Source organism: Gopherus evgoodei, unplaced genomic scaffold (genome assembly GCF_007399415.2).
Source record: "Gopherus evgoodei ecotype Sinaloan lineage unplaced genomic scaffold, rGopEvg1_v1.p scaffold_59_arrow_ctg1, whole genome shotgun sequence".
NCBI lineage: Eukaryota > Metazoa > Chordata > Testudines > Testudinidae > Gopherus > Gopherus evgoodei.
The window spans coordinates 604467-623276 of NW_022060080.1; the positions used below are offsets into that span (position 1 = coordinate 604467).

General features: G+C 50.8%; 1 protein-coding gene across 1 annotated transcript in view; it reads right to left on the minus strand.

The window, feature by feature from the left end:
• Nucleotides 1-4039: 4039 nt before the first annotated feature.
• LOC115643427 (A.superbus venom factor 1-like) overlaps nt 4040-18810 on the minus strand; it is a 47182-nt gene continuing 32411 nt past the window's right edge. The window contains exons 33-41 of the mRNA XM_030547457.1: nt 17581-17632; nt 16645-16732; nt 15834-15923; nt 12609-12714; nt 11199-11288; nt 10391-10480; nt 9295-9378; nt 6389-6524; nt 4040-6020 (exon numbers count right to left, since the gene is read on the minus strand). Of these exons, the coding sequence (XP_030403317.1) occupies nt 5879-6020; nt 6389-6524; nt 9295-9378; nt 10391-10480; nt 11199-11288; nt 12609-12714; nt 15834-15923; nt 16645-16732; nt 17581-17632 (878 nt within the window). The 3' untranslated portion in view covers nt 4040-5878. The remainder of the gene's footprint in view (nt 6021-6388; nt 6525-9294; nt 9379-10390; nt 10481-11198; nt 11289-12608; nt 12715-15833; nt 15924-16644; nt 16733-17580; nt 17633-18810) is intronic.

Here is an 18810-nt window from a genome sequence, read left to right on the forward strand (position 1 = left end):
AGCATGGACACAGGGCTTTGTTACTGTACATGGCTCATGACAGCTGAGTCGCTGCTGCACTTGATTCATTTTCATATGTGCACTTCATTTTGAAGTAGCCAAGCTCTGAAGTATTTGTCTGAGGTGTTTTTTGAGGTTTGGGCCTTTTGTTGTGCAGTTCCAAACAACTGTTCCCCAGGGCTGATCCGCTGTCCATTTATACATCTTGTAGGGGAGGGATAGCTCAGGGGTTTGAGCATTGGCCTGCTAAACCCAGGGTGGTGAGTTCAGTCCTTGAGGGGGCTATTTAGAGAACTGGAATAAAAATCTGTTTTGGGATTGATCTTGCTTTGAGCAGGGGGTTGGACTAGCTGACTTTCTGAGATCCCTTCCAACCCTGATATTCTATGGATGAAATTGCACAGCATTACCATGCACTTGTAGTGACTATGACCAGCTAACATATTTGCAAACATAACTTGCTGGGTCTTATTGTGTGGTGTGAGGCCCTCCGTGTTCTGACCCCAAAAATGCTTTTGAGATACAAAAAAAGTTCAATTATAAATACTTTAAAAGAATAAAGGGGGAAACTGCAGTATGTTACCTACCACTTAAATCAGCTTCTGGACCACATGACTGGAGGATAGGGAACGTGATGCTAATTTTTTTAAAAGTCCCCAGAGGCGATCCTGATAATTACAGGCAAGTAGGATTAACGTCAGTACCAGCAAATTGGTTGAAACTAAGGTAAAGAACAGAATTGTCAGACACATAGATGAATATGATTTGTTGAGGAAGAGTTAACACGGCTTTTGTAAATGGAAATCATGCCTCACCAATCTACTAGAATTCTTTGAGGGGATCAATAAACGTGTGGACAAGAGTGATCCAGTGCATATAGTGTACTTGGACTTTCAGAAAGCCTTTGACAAGGTCCCTCGTCAAAGGCTCTTAAGCAAAATAAGCAGTCATGGGATAAGAGGGAAAGTGCTCCCATGAACTGGTTAGAAGATAGGAAAAAAGGATAGGAATAAGTGGTCATTTTCAGAATGGAGAGAGGTAAATAGTGATGTTTCCCAGGGATCTGTACTGGTGCCTGTGTTGTTCAACGTATTCATAAATGATCTGGGGAAAGCTGTAATTAGTGAGATGGCAAAGTTTGCAGATGATAACTATCTTGAGTAATTTTGTAAACCCAAAGCTGACTGCAAAGAGTTACAAAAGGATCTCACTAAACTAGGTGACTGGACAACAAAATGGCAGATGAAATTCAGTGTTGATAAATGCAAAGTAATGCACATTGGAAAAGGTAATCCCAACTATACATATAAAATGATGGGATCTAAATTAGCTGTGACCACTGAGGAAAGAGATCTTGGAGTCATCATGGATAGTTATCTGAAAACATCTGATCAATGTGCAATGTCAGTCAAAAAAGCGAACAGACTGGTAGGAACGATTAGGAAAGGGATACATAGTAAGGTAGAATTATCTTAATGCCACTACATAAATCCATGGTACACCCACATCATGAATCATGTCTGCAGTTCTGGTCGCCCCAATTCAAAACAAGGTATATTAGAAGTGGAAAAGGTGCAGAGAAGGGCAACAAAAATTATTAGGGGTGTGGAGCAGCTTCCGTAGGAGGAGAGATTAAAAAGTTTGGGATGGTTCAGCTTAAAAAAGCGACAGCTAAAGGGGGATAAACTACAGGTTTTTAAAATCTGGAATGGTGTGGAGAAAGTGAATAAGGATGTGTTATTTATTCCTTCATATAACAGAAGAATCAGGGGATCACCCAATTAAATTATTAGGCATCAGGCTTAAAACAAACAAAAGGAAGTAGTTTGTCACGCAACACGCAGTCAACCTGTGGAACTTGTTGCCAGGGGAGGTTGCAAAGGCCAAAACTATACCTGAGTTCAAAAATGAATTAGATTAGTTCATGGAGGTTAGGTCCATCAATGGCTATTAACCAAGACAGTCAGGGACCAAGATGCTCTGGGTGTCCGTAAACCTCTGATTGCCTGATGCTGGAACCATACGACTGGAGAATTGCTAACATAGTTCCTATCTTTAAGAAAGGGGAAAAAAGTGATCCGAGTAACTATAGGCCTGTTAGTTTGACATCTGTAGTATGTAAGGTCTTGGAAAAATTTTTGAAGGAGAAAGTCGTTAAGGACATTGAGGTCAATGATAATTGGGACAAATTACAACATGGTTTTACTAAAGGTAGATCGTGCCAAACCAACCTGATCTCCTTCTTTGAGAAGATGACAGATTATTTAGACAAAGAAAATGCAGTAGATCTAATTTACCTCGATTTCAGTAAGGCGTTTGACACGGTTCCACATGGGGAATTATTAGTTAAATTGGAAAAGATGGGGATCAATATGAAAATTGAAAGGTGGATAAGGAACTGGTTAAAGGGGAGACTCCAATGGGTCGTACTGAAAGGTGAACTGTCAGGCTGGAAGGAGGTCACTAGTGGAGTTCCTCAAGGATTGGTTCTGGGACCAATCTTATTTAACCTTTTTATTACTGACCTTGGCACAAAAAGCGGGAATGTGCTAATAAAGTTTGCGGATGACACAAAGCTGGGAGGTATTGCTAACACGGAGAAGGACCGGGATATCATACAGGAAGATCTGGATGACCTTGTAAACTGGAGTAATAGTAATAGGATGAAATTTAATAGTGAAAAGTGCAAGGTCATGCACTTAGGGATTAATAACAAGAATTTTAGATATAGATTGGGGACGCATCAGTTGGAAGCAACAGAGGAGGAGAAGGACCTTGGAGTATTGGTTGATCACAGGATGACTATGAGCTGCCAATGTGATATGGCCGTTAAAAAAGCTAATGCGGTTTTAGGATGCATCAGGCGAGGTATTTCCAGCAAAGATAAGGAGGTGTTAGTACCGTTATATAAGGCACTGGTGAGGCCTCATCTGGAATACTGTGTGCAGTTTTGGTCTCCCATGTTTAAGAAGGATGAATTCAAACTGGAACAGGTTCAGAGACGGGCTTCTAGGATGATCTGAGGAATGGAAAACCTGTCATATGAAAGGAGACTCAAAGAGCTTGGATTGTTTAGTCTAGCCAAAAGAAGGCTGAGGGGGGATATGATTGCTCTTTATAAATATATCAGAGGGATTAATATTAGGGAGAGAGAGGAATTATTTAAGATTAGTACCAATACGGACACAAGAACAAATGGGTATAAACTGGACACTAGGAAGTTTAGACTTGAAATTAGATGAAGGTTTCTAACCATTAGAGGAGTGAAGTTCTGGAACAGCCTTCCAAGGGGAGTAGTGGGGGCAAAAGACATATCTGGCTTTAAGACTAAGCTTGATAAGTTTATGGAAGGGATGGTATGATGGGATAGCTTAATTTTGGCAATTGATCTTTGATTATCAGCAGATAAGTATGCCATGTGGGTGGTGATGGGATATTGGATGGGATGGGGTCTGAGTTACTGCAGAGAATTCTTTCCTGCTGGCTGGTGAGTCTTGCCCACATGCTCAGGGTTTAGCTGATCGCCATATTTGGGGTCAGGAAGGAATTTTCCTCCAGGGCAGATTGGCAGAGGCCCTGGAGGTTTTTCGCCTTTCTCGGAGCGTGGGGCACGGGTCACTTGCTGGTGGATTCTCTGCAGCTTGAGGTCTTCAAACCACAATTTGAGGACTTCTATAACTCGGACATAGGTTAGGGGTTTGATATAGAAGTGGATGGGTAGGGTTCTGTGGCCTGCTTTATGCAGGAGGTCAGACTAGATGATCACATTGGTCCCTTCTGACCTTAAAGTCTATGAGTCTATGGACAACAGAGGATGGTTGGAAGCATCTGGCAGAGGCCACTGTCGAAAGACAGGATACTGGCTAGATGGACCATTGGTCTGACCCAGTATGCCATTCTTATGGTTTTAGGAACAATTTCCCTGCTCACTGCCGTTCTGGGATTTGGCTGGAGTAAGGGCCAGAACCAGCTCAGTGAGGAGCTGTCCACATGGGGGGCTTTGACAGCAGTCTGGGCCCCCGATTCCCTGCTCTGGCTGAGATCCATTCACCACTAGCATCAGGGCAGGGGCAGAGGTGGGTTTACACCATTTTTGCCCCTTCCCGCATAGTTTACAGCAGCCTTGAGGCTACTCTAACTTACACACTGAACAGCCACCAGGGCTTCCCTGCAGTGATGTGGAGCACAAGTGTGGCCCTTGGCCTGAGGGACATGGCCAAGGCCAAGGGGGTGTGGCTAGCACACCACTGACTAATCTGGACAGCTGTTTTGCTAGTTTTTCATGCTGGCCATACCCACTCCACCTTGACCACATCCCCTATGTCAGGTCCTTCAAGGAGTTAGCAGCTCAAGCAATGCCCTCTGCCAGGAGGGATCTCTCAGCATTATGGTCCCTTTACTTTGCAACAGCAACATCAAAGGGGTGGTAGGGCAAGTGAGAATCAAGCCTCTGGATCATGGAAGGCTTTAAACAAACCGCCACTTGCTGAGACGTGCCCGTTCTGAGCAAAAACCAACCAGACTGCTCAGCAAAACAGCACGGGAGGGTCCTTTGCCTATTACCGCAGAGATTGCTTAGGGTTGTTGGATTGCAGTCGGAGCACAGATGTACCGAGGCTGGGTCCGTGCTCAGGAATCTTAGCCAAAATGTTCCCCCTTCGTCTTTCTGCTGCGTAAGAAGGGCTGGGCACGGGGCGAGCTTGGTAATGAAATAACCCCTATTTCTTATATCATCACTGGAACTCAAACACGTCACGCTCTTTAATGGGTTTATCCTCGACCCCCTGGGAGGCTGTGCTGTCTTCCCTGTTGTTCAGCGGGGGAACCGAGGCACAGAGAGGCCATGTGACTTGCCCAGGGATCAGAGGAGGACAGAGGAGGGAATTAAATCCAGGGCTCCCACCGCCTAGGTCCATACTTTAACCACTAGACCATCATCCTTCCTTGTCTATACAGAGAAACTGACTGGAGAAGCTCCTGTGGATGCTTAATTCCAGACCAGAAGTCACTTTATTCTGCAAGTATTAGGGTGCTTCTAATGAAGATTTATTCCAGGCTATTTTAAATTATTTGTATGATCACAGCACCCAGGACCCCACCGTACCAGGCACTGTACAACCACACAATGAAAAGACAGTCTCTGCCCCAAAGATCTTACAGTCTAGAGCATCCACACAGGGCATTAAGTTTCCCTAGTGTTATAGGGGGCTTGGAGTCAGTCTAGAGCAGGCCATGAAATAAATCTCCCCTACTGGGTGCTGAGATTTATGAGAGCCATTTCCCTGCTGCCGCAAAACTTTATTCACATTCGGGATAAAACAGGTACAAACCCAGACAGATGCCTCAGGATTGCTCCCTTGGGAGGCACAAAGTTTCTGGATTGAGGATTCGGGGGGGGCGGGCAAGGGAGGTCATTGCAACAGGTGTTGTACAAAGGAGTAATCAGTTCAGTTCAGGGACTGTTGAAGTGTGCCACAGCGTAAGGAAATGACAGAGCCCTTGGGGATCTCAGAGGTGGGGCAACCCGCACATGGTACGGTTCCGTTCTCTGTCCTCTGTCCAGAGAGCTTGGATCAATGTCTCCAGAAATTGCAGAGCAGGATGTATTACAAGGATCAATAGAGGGTTATGGAAAACTGGAATTTGAACTGCATAGCTGTGTGTCAAGCCCTGTGCTATGAGCAGAAGGAGAGTCTCCTGCAGATCCAGAGGTAGGGGACTACATGCAGAAGGGTGTGAGTCCTGCTCCTGCTGTTGTGAAATGTATAGAGGGTCTGCCATGACTCCGATTTACACTATAGATGGGGTTATGAGGGAGATCTCCCCACAGATAGGGGGACAGCTGGTGGTGACATTCCTGGGTCCTCATCTTCTCAGTCTATGAAGGGCAGCCGTTTGTCACCATGTGCTGGGCAAATGCCTCCAGCCCCTTGCAGAGGGCCTGGAAATGTCCCTGCTGGCATTCCAGGGGGTTTGGCCACAGCTCAATCCAGGAGCCGCTCCCGAGCAAGTACGCCATCCTGGGAGAGAGAGCAGGAGGAAACGTTAACACAGCCCTTGGGGGGTGAGGGGGTGACCCTGCATGTCCAGGGTACAGCCTGGCAGAGATCACAGGGCACTAAGGAGAACCACTCCCCATTGTTAGTATGGGAGCACTTCGCTCAGGGCCCCGCTGTGGCTGGCTGCCACACACAGCGTCCCTGCCCCAAACAGCTCAGGAACTGAGGCATAGAGATGAAGTGACTTACCCAAGATCACACAGGGTCAGTGGCAGAGCTGGAAATTGAACCCACTTCTCCTGAGTCCCAGCCTAGTGCATTAACCATCAGCCCACCCTTCCCCCTCCTCATAAACCTCCTGCCTCTCCAGGAGCCTGCTGGAGACTCACTCAGTCTTCAGGTCCCACAGGTCACTGCTGAGGCCCCAGATCAAGTAGCTCCTGTTCTCCAGCAGGTTCAGGGTCGCCTTGCAAGCCACTGGGCTGATAAATCGACGGGTCTTCCCCTGGATGCTTTGCTCTGTCCCTTTAAAAAAAAAGCCAGCGATGTCCTATGAGCATGGGGAGCAGAATGATCACTGGTGACAGATCAGCGAACAGGAGCCAGACCCATTGCAGAAGAGTCTGATCTCAGTTAAACAGGTGCCAATCCAGAGTGACTCTTGATTTCAAAGAGGTCTCTTTTTGTTTGACATGTGCTCAGAATCTGTCTCCATGGGGTCGCTCTGGATTGACATTTGGAGGATAGGTCCATCAATGGCTGTTAGCCAAGATGGTCAGGGATGCAGCCCCATGCTCTGGGTGTCCCTAGCCTCTGACTGCCAGAAGCTGGGCATGGACAACAGGGGATGGATCACTCGATTAATTCCCTCTGAAGCACCTGGCATTGGCTACTGTCAGAAGATAGGATATTGGGCTAGATGGTCCATTGGTCTGACCCAGTATGGCTCAATTCTTATGACATCAGGGCAGGTGAGCTCAAAATCCCTGTCAGTGGAATCACACTGGATTTATGCCGGTGTAAATGAGATCAGAACCTGGACTCCTGGTCTTGTTGGAAAAAGCCTCCCATGATCACAAGACATGGACTCAGAGTCCTTTAAATAGGGGCCGTTTATTACAGGAAACAATCACAGACTCTAAAACACTGGCTTGCACAGAGCTTGACACACAGCTTTGTCTCTCTTGTTTACCAGGGTCCACGTGCTGTCTGGGCCTCTTCAGTGCACAGCGACAGCAAGTGACTGAAATATATACTGCAAGTAAACGTGCTGCAGGTTTGAAATATAGGCTGGGATTTTCGAAGGAGCCAAAGGGACGAAGGAGTCCAGATCACACTGAATTGAGTGTCTAACTCCCCTAGTCATCTTTGAAAACACGCAGCTAAATGGGATGAAAGAAGCAGCCAGTTCAGGGCCTGCATCACAAAGGAGGCTGGCTGCCTCTCAGGTAATCACGCTAATCAACATTTTTTTAACAGAGCAAAATACCGTTTTGTTGAAATCAAGAGGAATGTGTCGATTCAGACAAAACTTTCTTTAAAAAAAAACACTGAAAAAAGTGTTTTGATTCAGCCCAAATCCTCCTCTTTGACCATCTGGGACTGGGATATTGAGATTTTTTGGTTAGAAAATTATTTTATTTTCTACTAGACGAATTGGAAAAGTCGAGCTCAGAATGGAAGAGTTTGATTTGATCGCAAAGGAACGTTTCTGCTGACTGAATCCAAATTTCATTTAGCAGGAAGTTTCCGTTTGTGGCTTTGTTCTGATCTTTGTTCCAAAGACAGCTTTTTAGAAATATCGGCCTCTCCTGAGGAGCCCCTGGTAGGCTCAGGGTGCGCGGAGCTGTTATGAGACTACCGAGGTCGAAGCTGACAGCTAAAAGCCCCCGGGGAGGAATGCGGAGGCAGTGCCCGCCCTGGGGATAACTGGAGCGTTGATCAGTCTGGAGCGTTTTCTAGCGTGACGCGCTCTCGGGGACGGGCAAGGCTGTATTTCACAACGTCTCTGATGACATGATGGGCATTGCTAGAGCTGACGGGGGGGAACACAGGGCTGGAATAGCAGGGAGCTGTGGGATGGGATTAAGGCGCATCAGAAGAGCTAGTTAGAGGGAAGACAAGGCGTGGCATGGCCAGTACCGGGTTTACAATGACGCTGGGCTCACACTGAGGGGGCCCTGGCACCCGGATGATGGCCCCACCTACCACTTGCTCCTCTCCGCCCCCATCCCTTCCCCCATGCGGCGGTCGGTGGGACCTTGGAGGGAAGAGAGTGAGCAGGGGTGGGGCTTCAGTGGGAAGGGGCTGAGTGGGGGCGGAGCCTCGGGGTGGAGCAGGGGACAGGGCCAAGGTCTGGGTGCCAGGGCCCACAAAAGATTAATCCGGCCCTGGGGATAGCAGGGGGTCTAAGGCACATGACTGATGGTGAAAGGGGAGCCCAGGGCTGGGCTAGCAGGGGGCTGGGGATCAGGATGGAGGGGCACCGGCAGAGCTGTGGGGCGGGGGAAGCCCAGGGCTGGGCTAGCAGGGGGCTGTGGGTCAGGATGGAGGGGCACTGGCAGAGCTGGGATGGGGGGAAACCCAGGGCTGGGCTAGCAGGGGGCTGGGGGTCAGGATGGAGGAGCACTGGCAGAGCTGTGGAGCGGGGGAAGCCCAGGGCTGGGCTAGCAGGGGGCTGTGGGTCAGGATGAAGGGGCACTGGCACAGCTGGGGGGTGGAGGAGGAAGCCCAGAGCTGGGCTGGCAGGGGGCTGGGGGTCAGGATGGAGGAGCACTGGCAGAGCTGTGGGGCAGGGGAAGCCCAGGGCTGGGCTAGCAGGGGGCTGTGGGTCAGGATGAAGGGGCATTGGCAGAGCTGTGGGGCTGGGGAAGCCCAGGGCTGGGCTGACAGGGGGCTATGGGTCAGGATGGAGGGGCACTGGCAGATCTGGGATGGGGGGAAGCGCAGGGCTGGGCTAGCAGGGGGCTGTGGGTTGGGATGAAGGGGCACTGGCAGAGCTGGAGTTGGGGAGGCCCAGGGCTGAGCTAGCAGGGGCTGTGGGTCGGGACTGAGGGGCATCAGCTGCATGGACTGACTTCAGTGGAGCCCTCCTGAAATGTGCAGTTCTCAGCTGGTGCTATGTCCTCCATCGTTTTCAAGGAGGACTAAATTCACCTCCCAGAAATAAAACGCAGGTGAAAAACCCGAGTGCAGAAGCTGGGGCTGGGGGAGCGGGCAGCATTGGCACCCTGTAGCGAGGACAGCCTGCACGCAGGGTGAGACGCGGGCAGACATTCACAGCAGGGGCCGTTACCTTCCTTAATGACCTGCACGATCCTCATGGTGAAGTAATTGTACATCCCGTTCTGCTGCACCTTCACCAGCTGAGCTTTATAGACTGCGGGAGAAGATGGGAGTCAGAGATCTGTTCAAAGCCCAAAGGGGCCATCATGACCGTCTAGACTGATCTACAGAATACAAGCCAGATGCCACGGTGACGGGGGTGCCTGCAGGGGACTGGACTTGATGACCCAGAGGGTCCCTTCCAGATCTGTGTCTTACGGGATAAGAACCTATATAGAATAGAATCAAATCCCACCCATTTGGGCAGAGACACTACCAGTCATCATCTACAACCCCACTTGCTCAGCGCTTGGCTGCTTCCTAGACCAGTGGGGGTGTGGGATGTAGGGTCCTACATCAGTGGGTCTCAGGCACTAAAAGGAAACCTGCAGATGGGGGCAGGAATGGGCTTGGCCCAGGTTTTCTTGCTGTGTAAAAGGCCTGGGGGAAGATGCATGATGAATTCAGACTCTTTTTCCCCGCACCAGAGGCCTCTGTGGTTGCCTGGAGAGCGGATCTCCCAGGCATGGCTGTCTTCAGTCTAACTGGGAAGGGGAAGTGGGTTTTATTCAGACTGTTTAAAACTCAGTGGGTTTTAAATATTTAACTCAAATAGCTGAGTAACAGGTGGGAAAAAAAACCTTGTTAAAAAAGTTTGGCCACCCATTTCAGATAAATAATTGTGCCTAGGTCTTATCATCAGTAGATCTCAAAGTAGGTCAGTATCGTTATCCCCATTTTATAATTGGGGAAACTGAAGCACAGAAGGGCTACAACCTGCCCGAGGTCACCCAGCAGGCCAGAGGCAGGAATAGATCCCAGCTCTGCTGAGTCCCAGCCCAGAGCCCCCATCTCTGTGTCAGCCAAGGCATGTGGTGGAGTTCTCACATACCCACATTATGTGGCCTGCTTCTTCTCTCCTGCTGCTAGGCTCATTGCAGTTATCTCTGCCTGGATCAGGAGTTCATTGCCTTTGGGATCACTGGCAGATCTCACCCCCAGCTTTGGCCCTCCCCGGACAACAGCCGATCAGGAGAAATGAAACCAGAACATAGGGCCTGTCTTACCGTAATCCACCCCAGCCTCGCACGCGGCTTCGATGCGGACGGAGATGTCAGCAGGGGGGTGTTTAAATTTCCTGATCAGGCTGCACTTCTCTGGGGACAGAAGCAGATGATCCTAGTGAAGTGGCAAGTTTACAGCCCTTTTCACACTGGGCTTTCGCTGCCCTTTACAGACATGAATGAATTCAGCTTCACAGCCCCCCCGGGTGATGGGTGGGTGTCACCCTCATTGCCTAGACGAGGAAGCTGTGACATAAACAGGACAATGACAGGACAATTGCCCTAGGTCACATGATGAATCAATGGCAGAGGTGGGAATAGAACCCAGGAGTCCTGACTCCCAACCCTCCACTGCTCTGACCGCTAGTCCCCACTCGCTTCCCAGAGCAGAGAATAGAACCCCGGAGTCCTGACACCCAGGCCTGTGCCCCCTCCATGTGGAAAGGTCCCAGAGGCAGCCAGAGATCAGGGCCTGGCCAAGGAGGAGAGGTCGCTTTGCATGTTATCTCTGCGAAGGCAAGAACTGCAAGCGTCCACAGGTTCTCCCCACCGGAGAACCACAGAAGGAGCATTCTAGGAGCGCAGTCTGGACCCAGAACCATTAGATCCCCCAAGCTCGCTCCAAGCCGAGGGCTGCTGATCCCTGAGCTGCCACGGGCCGGCACCCGGCAGGGCTAGTGCATTGGTGCTGCATCCCCGGTGCTCTCACTGGCCCAAGCCCACTAGGTCAGTTGTGATTCCAGCCTGTAGCATAGAAGCCGGTGAAGGGACAGAGCAGAGAAATCTTCTTCTCCCTTTGGTCTCCTTTTACCTTCCATGCAACGGCAGGCGTCCTCCTCACACAGCACCTTCAGCAAGCCGCTGTCTTGGGTTGGGTGGTAAAATTTTGTGCAGCGGTTTTCTGAAAGAGAGAAAAGGTTTGTTACTCTAGAGTCAGAGTCCCCATTGTGCACAGACACAGTGATCAGGGCCCCCTGGTGCCGGATGCTGCACAAACCGTGAGAGACAGTCCCTGTCCCGAAGAGCTACGAGCTAAGGACGGGTTATTCTGTCCGGAAAACCTGGCTTCGATTCCCTGGGGAATCGCTTTGTGTACTTTAGGATTTTATCCAGCTGCCCATCACCATAGTATCTGAGCATCTTCCATGTAAAATCACTGGCAAAGTCCTTTGTGAACCTAATGGAGTCTCTGACTCTTCTCCCTTTTTGGAGCTAAAACTCAGCTGAGGAAGGAGTCTGTGATTTGATTTTAATTTTGAGATTTTATTTCTGTTGGCCATCCTGTACCGCCCCCTCCTGGCCTAGTGTGGCACTGCGAGCGCACTCTGCTGCAGTTTCCCTTTAGAACTACACACACCGCAAAAAGGTATAGGTCCAAATTCCCCTGCCCTGGTTCTGTACTAAATACAAATAAACCTGAATTAAAGGATTTTCCCTTAGGGTCAGGGGTTGCACAGCCACCTGCCTCTATGGGGCCTGTATTTCTCCCAGAGCACCTCACCCTTAGGAGAGCTGCTTTCTGGATCAGCACCTCCTCGTAATGAAGGGCTTTTATCATGCCCAGGTGCTCATTAGTCATTTAACTACCCAGCTAGGCTCATTCCCCTTAAATTAGTTCCTCACGGGTCTGGATGCCCTGGTTTGAAGAGGCCAACAAACTGGTGATCATTTCCTTTGGGGGGGAGGGACAGAAGCGGGTGAAGGTGTGATTCTTATGGTGGAAAGGCTTTTTCCAGAAAGGAAATTGAGGCACAGAGCAATGAAGAGACTTGTCCAAGGTCACCCAGGGAGTCAGTGGCAAAGGAACCCAGGAGTCCTGACTCCCAGTCCCCAGTGCTCTAACCAGAGTTGGGAACAGAACCCAGGTTTCCCCGAGTCCCAGCCACAAGACTGGGAAGGCAGCTCAAGAGAAGAGCTGTCACTGTAGCTGAGCACTGCATGAGCTTTCTAAGGCAGAGCTGTTATCCTATGTTAGGAATGGGGAAACCAAGTCACAGAGCGACAAGGCCAAAGGCAGAGCTGAGGAGCCAAACCCAGATCTCCTGCCTCACAGGCTCGTGCCCCATGCGCTATACTGTCTTGTCTTCCTGAAGAGCCAGGGGAGTGATAAAGCCTGTCCTGATTCGGTAAAGCACTACCCCAGGGCTCTGTCTGACGGTTCGCTGGGGCCAGCATGCTTTGCTGGGCACTAACAAGACGAGTGCGTGATGAATGCTCTAACCGAGGGAGTAGTACTCGTACACCGTCACGGCTGCCGGCTGGATCAGACCCACTTTGAAGTGCTGGTGAGCTTTAAACTTCAGACACTCCGTCTCTTTGCTGGACACCTAGGGAGGAAGAGAACGCCCTTAGGAGCTGGAATGGTCCAGTCTTTGCAGGCAGGAGAGAGCGCCAATAAGGGGGGAGAGGACCTGATTCCCAGTTGCTCCACTCTGCATTTGGCACAGGGGGCATAAGGGGGTGGAAGGGGCTTTAAACCCCACCCCCCTTTGTTCTCCCCATATTGTATGACTGTACAGGGCCCTAGTGTAAATTAGAGCTGCTTCAGGGCTGCTGTGACTAGAGAATAGCCACAGCACAGTGTGTCCATTCATAGAATATCAGGGTTGCAAGGGACCTCAGGACAGGGCCGCGCAGAGGTGGGGGGCAAGTGGGGCAATTTGCCCTGGGCGCTGCAGGGGCCCCCACAAGAAAATATAGTATTCTATAGTATTGCAACTTTTTTCATGGAAGGGGCCCCCAAAATTGCTTTGCCCCCTCAATCCTCTGGGCAGCCCTGCCTCAGGAGCTCATCTTCTGGCCAGGTGCCTGATCTGGCCCCTGCACTGGGAATTGGGAGCTCCGGGGATGCTGGATCCTTACACAGTTTGGGGAGACCCCCCTCCCCAAATTAGAAAAAATTAGAGGGAACATTGCCCCCCACCCCCAATCAGGGGCTTCTGGGAGCCACCCAAATAGAAATAGGGGTCACACTTTGTAATCGGAATCTTGGTCTGAAGGGTTAATGCATGATGAATGCAGGCTGTCCCCTTATCAGCCAGGAGCAGGATGCGCTGCAGACAGCTATCAGCAGAAGATGTTATAGGCTGTGTCTACACAGCAATTGGGAGGTGTCACTCCCAGCTTGGGTAGCTGCACATGTATGCTAGTGCCTGAAAACAGAAGCATCATAAGCATGGCCGCAGCCTCACGAGTGACAGCAGCTCAAGCTGGTTGCCCAACTAGAGTCTGGTCTGAGATGCTAGGTTGGCTAGGCACCGCTGTCACACTGCCATCTTTAGCGCACTAGCTCGCGGAGCTAGCATGCATTGGTCTACCCGAGCTGGGAATCACACCTTCAGCTGCAGTGTAGATGTACCCAGAGATGGGTTAAGCAACCTACTGATCTGCTGGGCTCCATAACGATTGGCCATTTATCAGTCGCTCTCAAGCATTTATTAATCCATTATCAGTCGGACCTTAATATTAAGGGCATGTCTACACTACGAAATCAGGTCGATTTTATAGAAGTCGATTTTTTTACAATTCAGTTTTATACAGTCTATTGCGTGTGTCCACACTAAGCGTGTTAAGTCGGCGGAGTGTGTCCTCACTACCATGGCTAGCATCAACTTACGGAGCGGTGCACTGTGGGTAGCTATTCCACAGTTCCTGCATTCTCCACTGCCCATGGGAATTCTGGGGTAAGCTCTCAATGCCTGATGGGGCGAAAACTTTGTTGCGGGTGGTTTTGGGTACATGTCGTCAGGCCCTCCCCCCCATTCCGTGAAAGCAACGGCAATCATTTTGTGCCTTTTTTCTGGGGTCCTGTCTGCCGGGACCCGCACAGCCCACTGCCTGCCTGGATGATTGGAACCCCAGGCAGGCAGCGGGCTGAGCAGGGCCAGCGGATGGAGCCCCAGACCGGCAGGGGGCTGAGCGACTCAGCCCGCTGCTGATCTGGGCTCCATCAGCCGGCTCCTGCCAGCCGGGGTCCCACTCAGCTGGCAGACCTCGGTGAGGTCGATCAGGGGTGCCTGGACAGACATGGCACCTCCTCTTAGAGCACCGAATGGGAGCAACTCCTGTTCATTCTCTTCTTTAAGTTTCGTCTCATGGAGATTCAGTCCTGCCTGGAATATCGTGAGCTGGAGGCTTCTGCCTCAGGCCGCTCTCCCAGCCGGCAGCACCGCGCGGTTGCACCTACCCCAGCCTGCCCCTTACTCCCATGGCTCATGAAGCCTGGACAGTAGCAAGGAGCAGTTCAATTTGTGGAATAGCAAATCCAGAATGAAGGATTGCACTCTATGGCCCACGTTAAGGTTATTTCAGTCCTAGATAGCATTTAGTCTCTATAAAAGGCTTGAAAATTTTTCCTCATCCCTAACAAAAATATTAATTTATCAGAGCAGCTGAAAGGGTAAGGAACCTGGGGCTATAACTTAAAGAGAGCTTCCATATTATTTAACTCATAATTGATATAATTCAAAGTAAAAATTTCACAGTGCGGTCTGTTCTAAGACTAAAAATGCAGGAGAGGAGTCAGAAAAAGGAACAGTGACTTGTTTCTGTCTGGTTTCAGACCAGGGCTGTTTCGTGTGTTAGGTGAATGTGATAACCACTACACTACAGGTCTTTCGTGTGTTAGGTAAACATGATAACCACTACACTACAGGGCTTCTCTTTTTTTGCCACAGACTTTGCCGAATGCACAGAAATGTTGTCTCTAGCTACAGAACCCCCCTAATGCAATGTCTATATCTATGGCTTTCCTGCTCACAAAGCAGTCATGCCCCCGCCCAAGGCTGACACAGCGTGGAGTGCATGTGACACAGCGCCCTGGCTCAGGCAGGATCGCTAGCGAGGCATGATACTTTTGCCGTTAAGCAAACACAGCAATTTTTTCCTGGCCTCTGCCACTGAATGCCTCCATGCATTATGCTGTGCCCAGCCCTATCAGTGCAGGAGGACTGCATGAGCTCGGAAAACGTGTTTTTTTCACTTTCTAATCTGCGATAACCTCAGGGATGGAGATGATACATTCTGGGGGGACTGCATTGTCACCTGTGCTGCTGAGTTCACCATGCTGGCCAAATAGGAAATGAAATTCAAAAGTTCCCACGGCTTTTCTGTGTACCTAGCTAGTGCATTGGAGTTCAAAGTGCTGTCCAGAGCGGTCATGATGGAGCACTCTGGGATAGCTTGTGGATGCCAATACCATCGAATTACATCCACACTAGCCCAAATTTGACCCAGCAATGTCGATTTCAGCGTTAATTCCCTCGTCGGGAAGGAGTACAGAAATCAATTTTAAGAGCCCTTTAAGTCGACAAAAATGGCTTCGTTGTGTGGATGGGTGCAGGGTTAAATCGCTCTAACGCTGCTAAAATTCGACCTAAATTCGTAGTGTAGACCAGGGCTAAATGTGACAGAAAGAAAGAAGGAAGCAGGGGATGGCCAACCATACCTTGTCTAGATAGATGATGAGGGAGCCTCTCTCAGACAGGTCCGTGTCCAGTTCAAACTTGGAGATGTATTTGTCCACACGGTTCGTGAGCTGGGCATGGAAACCAAACGGATCAGCCAGTAGAATCCACAAGCTGGACGGTGCCCACGTTGGCCCCCAACTCTGCCAAAGCTTTGCGGTGCCCAGCTCTGCCCTTCCTGGCTTTGTACCCCCTTCCCCACCCCCTACTATCTGCTTCTTGTTCTCCACTCTGATGCCATGAACAAGGCTTGGCCGACTGTCATCCCCAGGGTCTGATTCCTCTTGTGAGACCTGGTCAGGGCATCAACAGTGCGAGTTCTCCTGTGAGTTCTCCTGCGCTTCTCACCCTCTCCGGAAGTGGTTTAACCCTGCCTGGGAGGGACCCCGCATTAGGAACAAGAGGGGAGCACCATCTCCGTGGTCCGTCCGACACAGGGGCTGCCAACGAGGGGACTGGTTCGTGCCAATGACACAGTGACATTCCTGTCCCACTAGGAACCGGGCTGAGAACCCACCAAACAGCCACCAGCTGAGAACAACTACTGCTGCCCCAAGCTGGGTCGGAGTCTGTGACCGAGGATGACCAAGAGGTGAAAGGCACCAAGCCCCTGAGTCATGACCAAGCCAGCATCAGGAGGGTGTGATGCCCTCCCCAGATTGCTAAGTTTGTGTGTGTGTGATCCTGGCATGGAAGAGTTTAACCCCCCTGCCTGAACCACCACCACCACCACTCTTAGCCTGGTCCCACGGGAGCAGCTGACTTCCCGCACATTGAAGGGGTGGGGCTCACCCTATCCAAGTCGTCCATGTCCGGAGAGAAGCCGGTGGGCATGGAGACGTCCAGGATGGTCATGGTGGAGTCCACCGCTCCCAGAAACCTGGAGGACGCAGATTGGATTTGGCTAGGAAAACACCCGCCAGGCAACGAAGCAGATCCCGCTATGGAGGCCACTGGCACTGATGATTGGACGCTGGTTGGATGAAGCTACTGGGGAGGCTGCTACCCAGCAGGCTGTCTCCAAGGCCCTTCCTGGCTGCCGCAGGAGAGGGGATGTGTGGGTCCCGAGCAGCACCAATTCGGGCGTCGACGGCTGCCAGACAAACCCCTGTGGGGAGCGGCGGGGGGTGGGGAAAGCAGATCCTGGAGGCCACCCCCCAAAAAAAATAACCCCCTGGGGGGCTGTGGAAGGGAGTACTACCCCTTTAGGGGGCAGTCTAGAGCTTGTACCCCAAACAGCTGGGGTATAGCCAAGGAGATCGGCCAGCCTGGGGGTGGGCCCTATAGCCTGGAAAAGAAAACTGAACGGGATGGGGGGAGAGGGGAGGATTGAAAATCATGCTGGCTGCTGCAAGTTGCCGGCCCCAGGGTCCAGATCCTCCAGGGTATTTAGGTGCCTAACCCCCATTGGTTATTGCTACAGGGACAGTAACCACTAGAGCAGGGGGGGGTCTCAAACTTCATTGTATTGCCACCCCCTTCTGACAAGAAAAATTACTACATGACCCCAGGAGGGGGGACTGAAGCCTGAGCCAGCCCCAGGCCTCAGCAAGTCTAATGCCAGCCTTGGCGACCCCATTAAAACGGGGCCGGCCCGTCACCCACCATTTGAGGACCCTGCACTGAACGGAGACATGGCCGCACACCTCAAGCCAGGATCTGACACACTCTCCACCATTCGAGGCTGGGGAGCGGCTGTGGCGGGGGAGATGGCCGGGGGTGACTCACCGCATGCAGATCTGGATAAACACAGAGTCCAGGGCCCCTTCTGGCTTCTTGGCTGCGAAGACCCAGCAACACAGCAGGGGGGTCACATTCCTGTCTCATCAGTGGTGTCCCCGCTCCCAGCACATTTAAAAATGGCTCCGGAGAGGAAACGCACTAGGATCATCCCAAATTTATTCCCAGGGGAGGATTCCCTGCTTCTCAGGGATTCCCCCACCCCCCTTACAGACACAGTCACACAAGATGGGTACTGAACTATCCCAGCCTGTTCTACACTGGTCCTTATCCTGCTCCCATCACCGCAGTGTCTGGGCACCTTCCAGTCACTCATTTAAGCGCCGTGATTCTCATCTGTCCTGTGTGGTTCCTTGTCTCTCTTTCAGTGCCTCTTTGTCCTTGTATCTCCTTTGGGAAGTGCCTGGGGCCAGACAGTTAAAGGTAGGTTGGTGTCTAACTCTCCCTGATTTCAATAGGAGCTAGGAGCCTAAATACCTTTAAATATCTGCCCCTTTGAGAGCCACTGATGAAAAGCATTAGATAAGAGCTCCGGGTTATTGCTCTTACCACACAGGACTTCTCCTCTCTCTTCGAGGTATTTCTCCGGGCCCCATCATCCTAGTGTCTGAGCACCTCACAGTCTGTCCTCCTTGTAGGGGAGGGAAGTCCCATTTCCAGATAGGGAAACTGAGGCACAGAGAGACTAAATGACCGGCCCAAGGTCCAACAGGAATCTGCGGCAGAGCAGAATTGAACCGTGGGTCCTTGACTAGCCTCCTTCCTCTGTATGCATCTCTGTTGCATCCCCTCAGTTCCTCCCTTCGGGTAAACAGCCCTAATCTTTTCAATCTCTGATACGGTTTTCCAGAGAAGTGTCAATTGTGACTAGTTTGTTTGCCAAGTGCAGTTGCTTCATTCACGAGAAAAGAAAAAGGACCTTTTGGTTACTGGCATGCAAATCAGGAGCCCCAGGGTCTAGTCCCAGCTGTGGCAGAGGGGAGAGGTCTAATGGTTAGAGCAGGGGGGCTAGGACTCAAAACTCCTAGATTCTATCCTTGCCTCTGGGAGGGGAATGGGGTTTAATGGTCCAGGTGGAGAATAGGAGCCAGGATTCTATAGCCAACTGTGCTGCTGAGTGACCTGTGCCTCAATTTCCCCATCTCTAAAGTGGCTAACACTTCCTCCACCACACTGGGGCATAGTTAGGTTCTGAGATCAAAGCCTGTAGATGAAGCA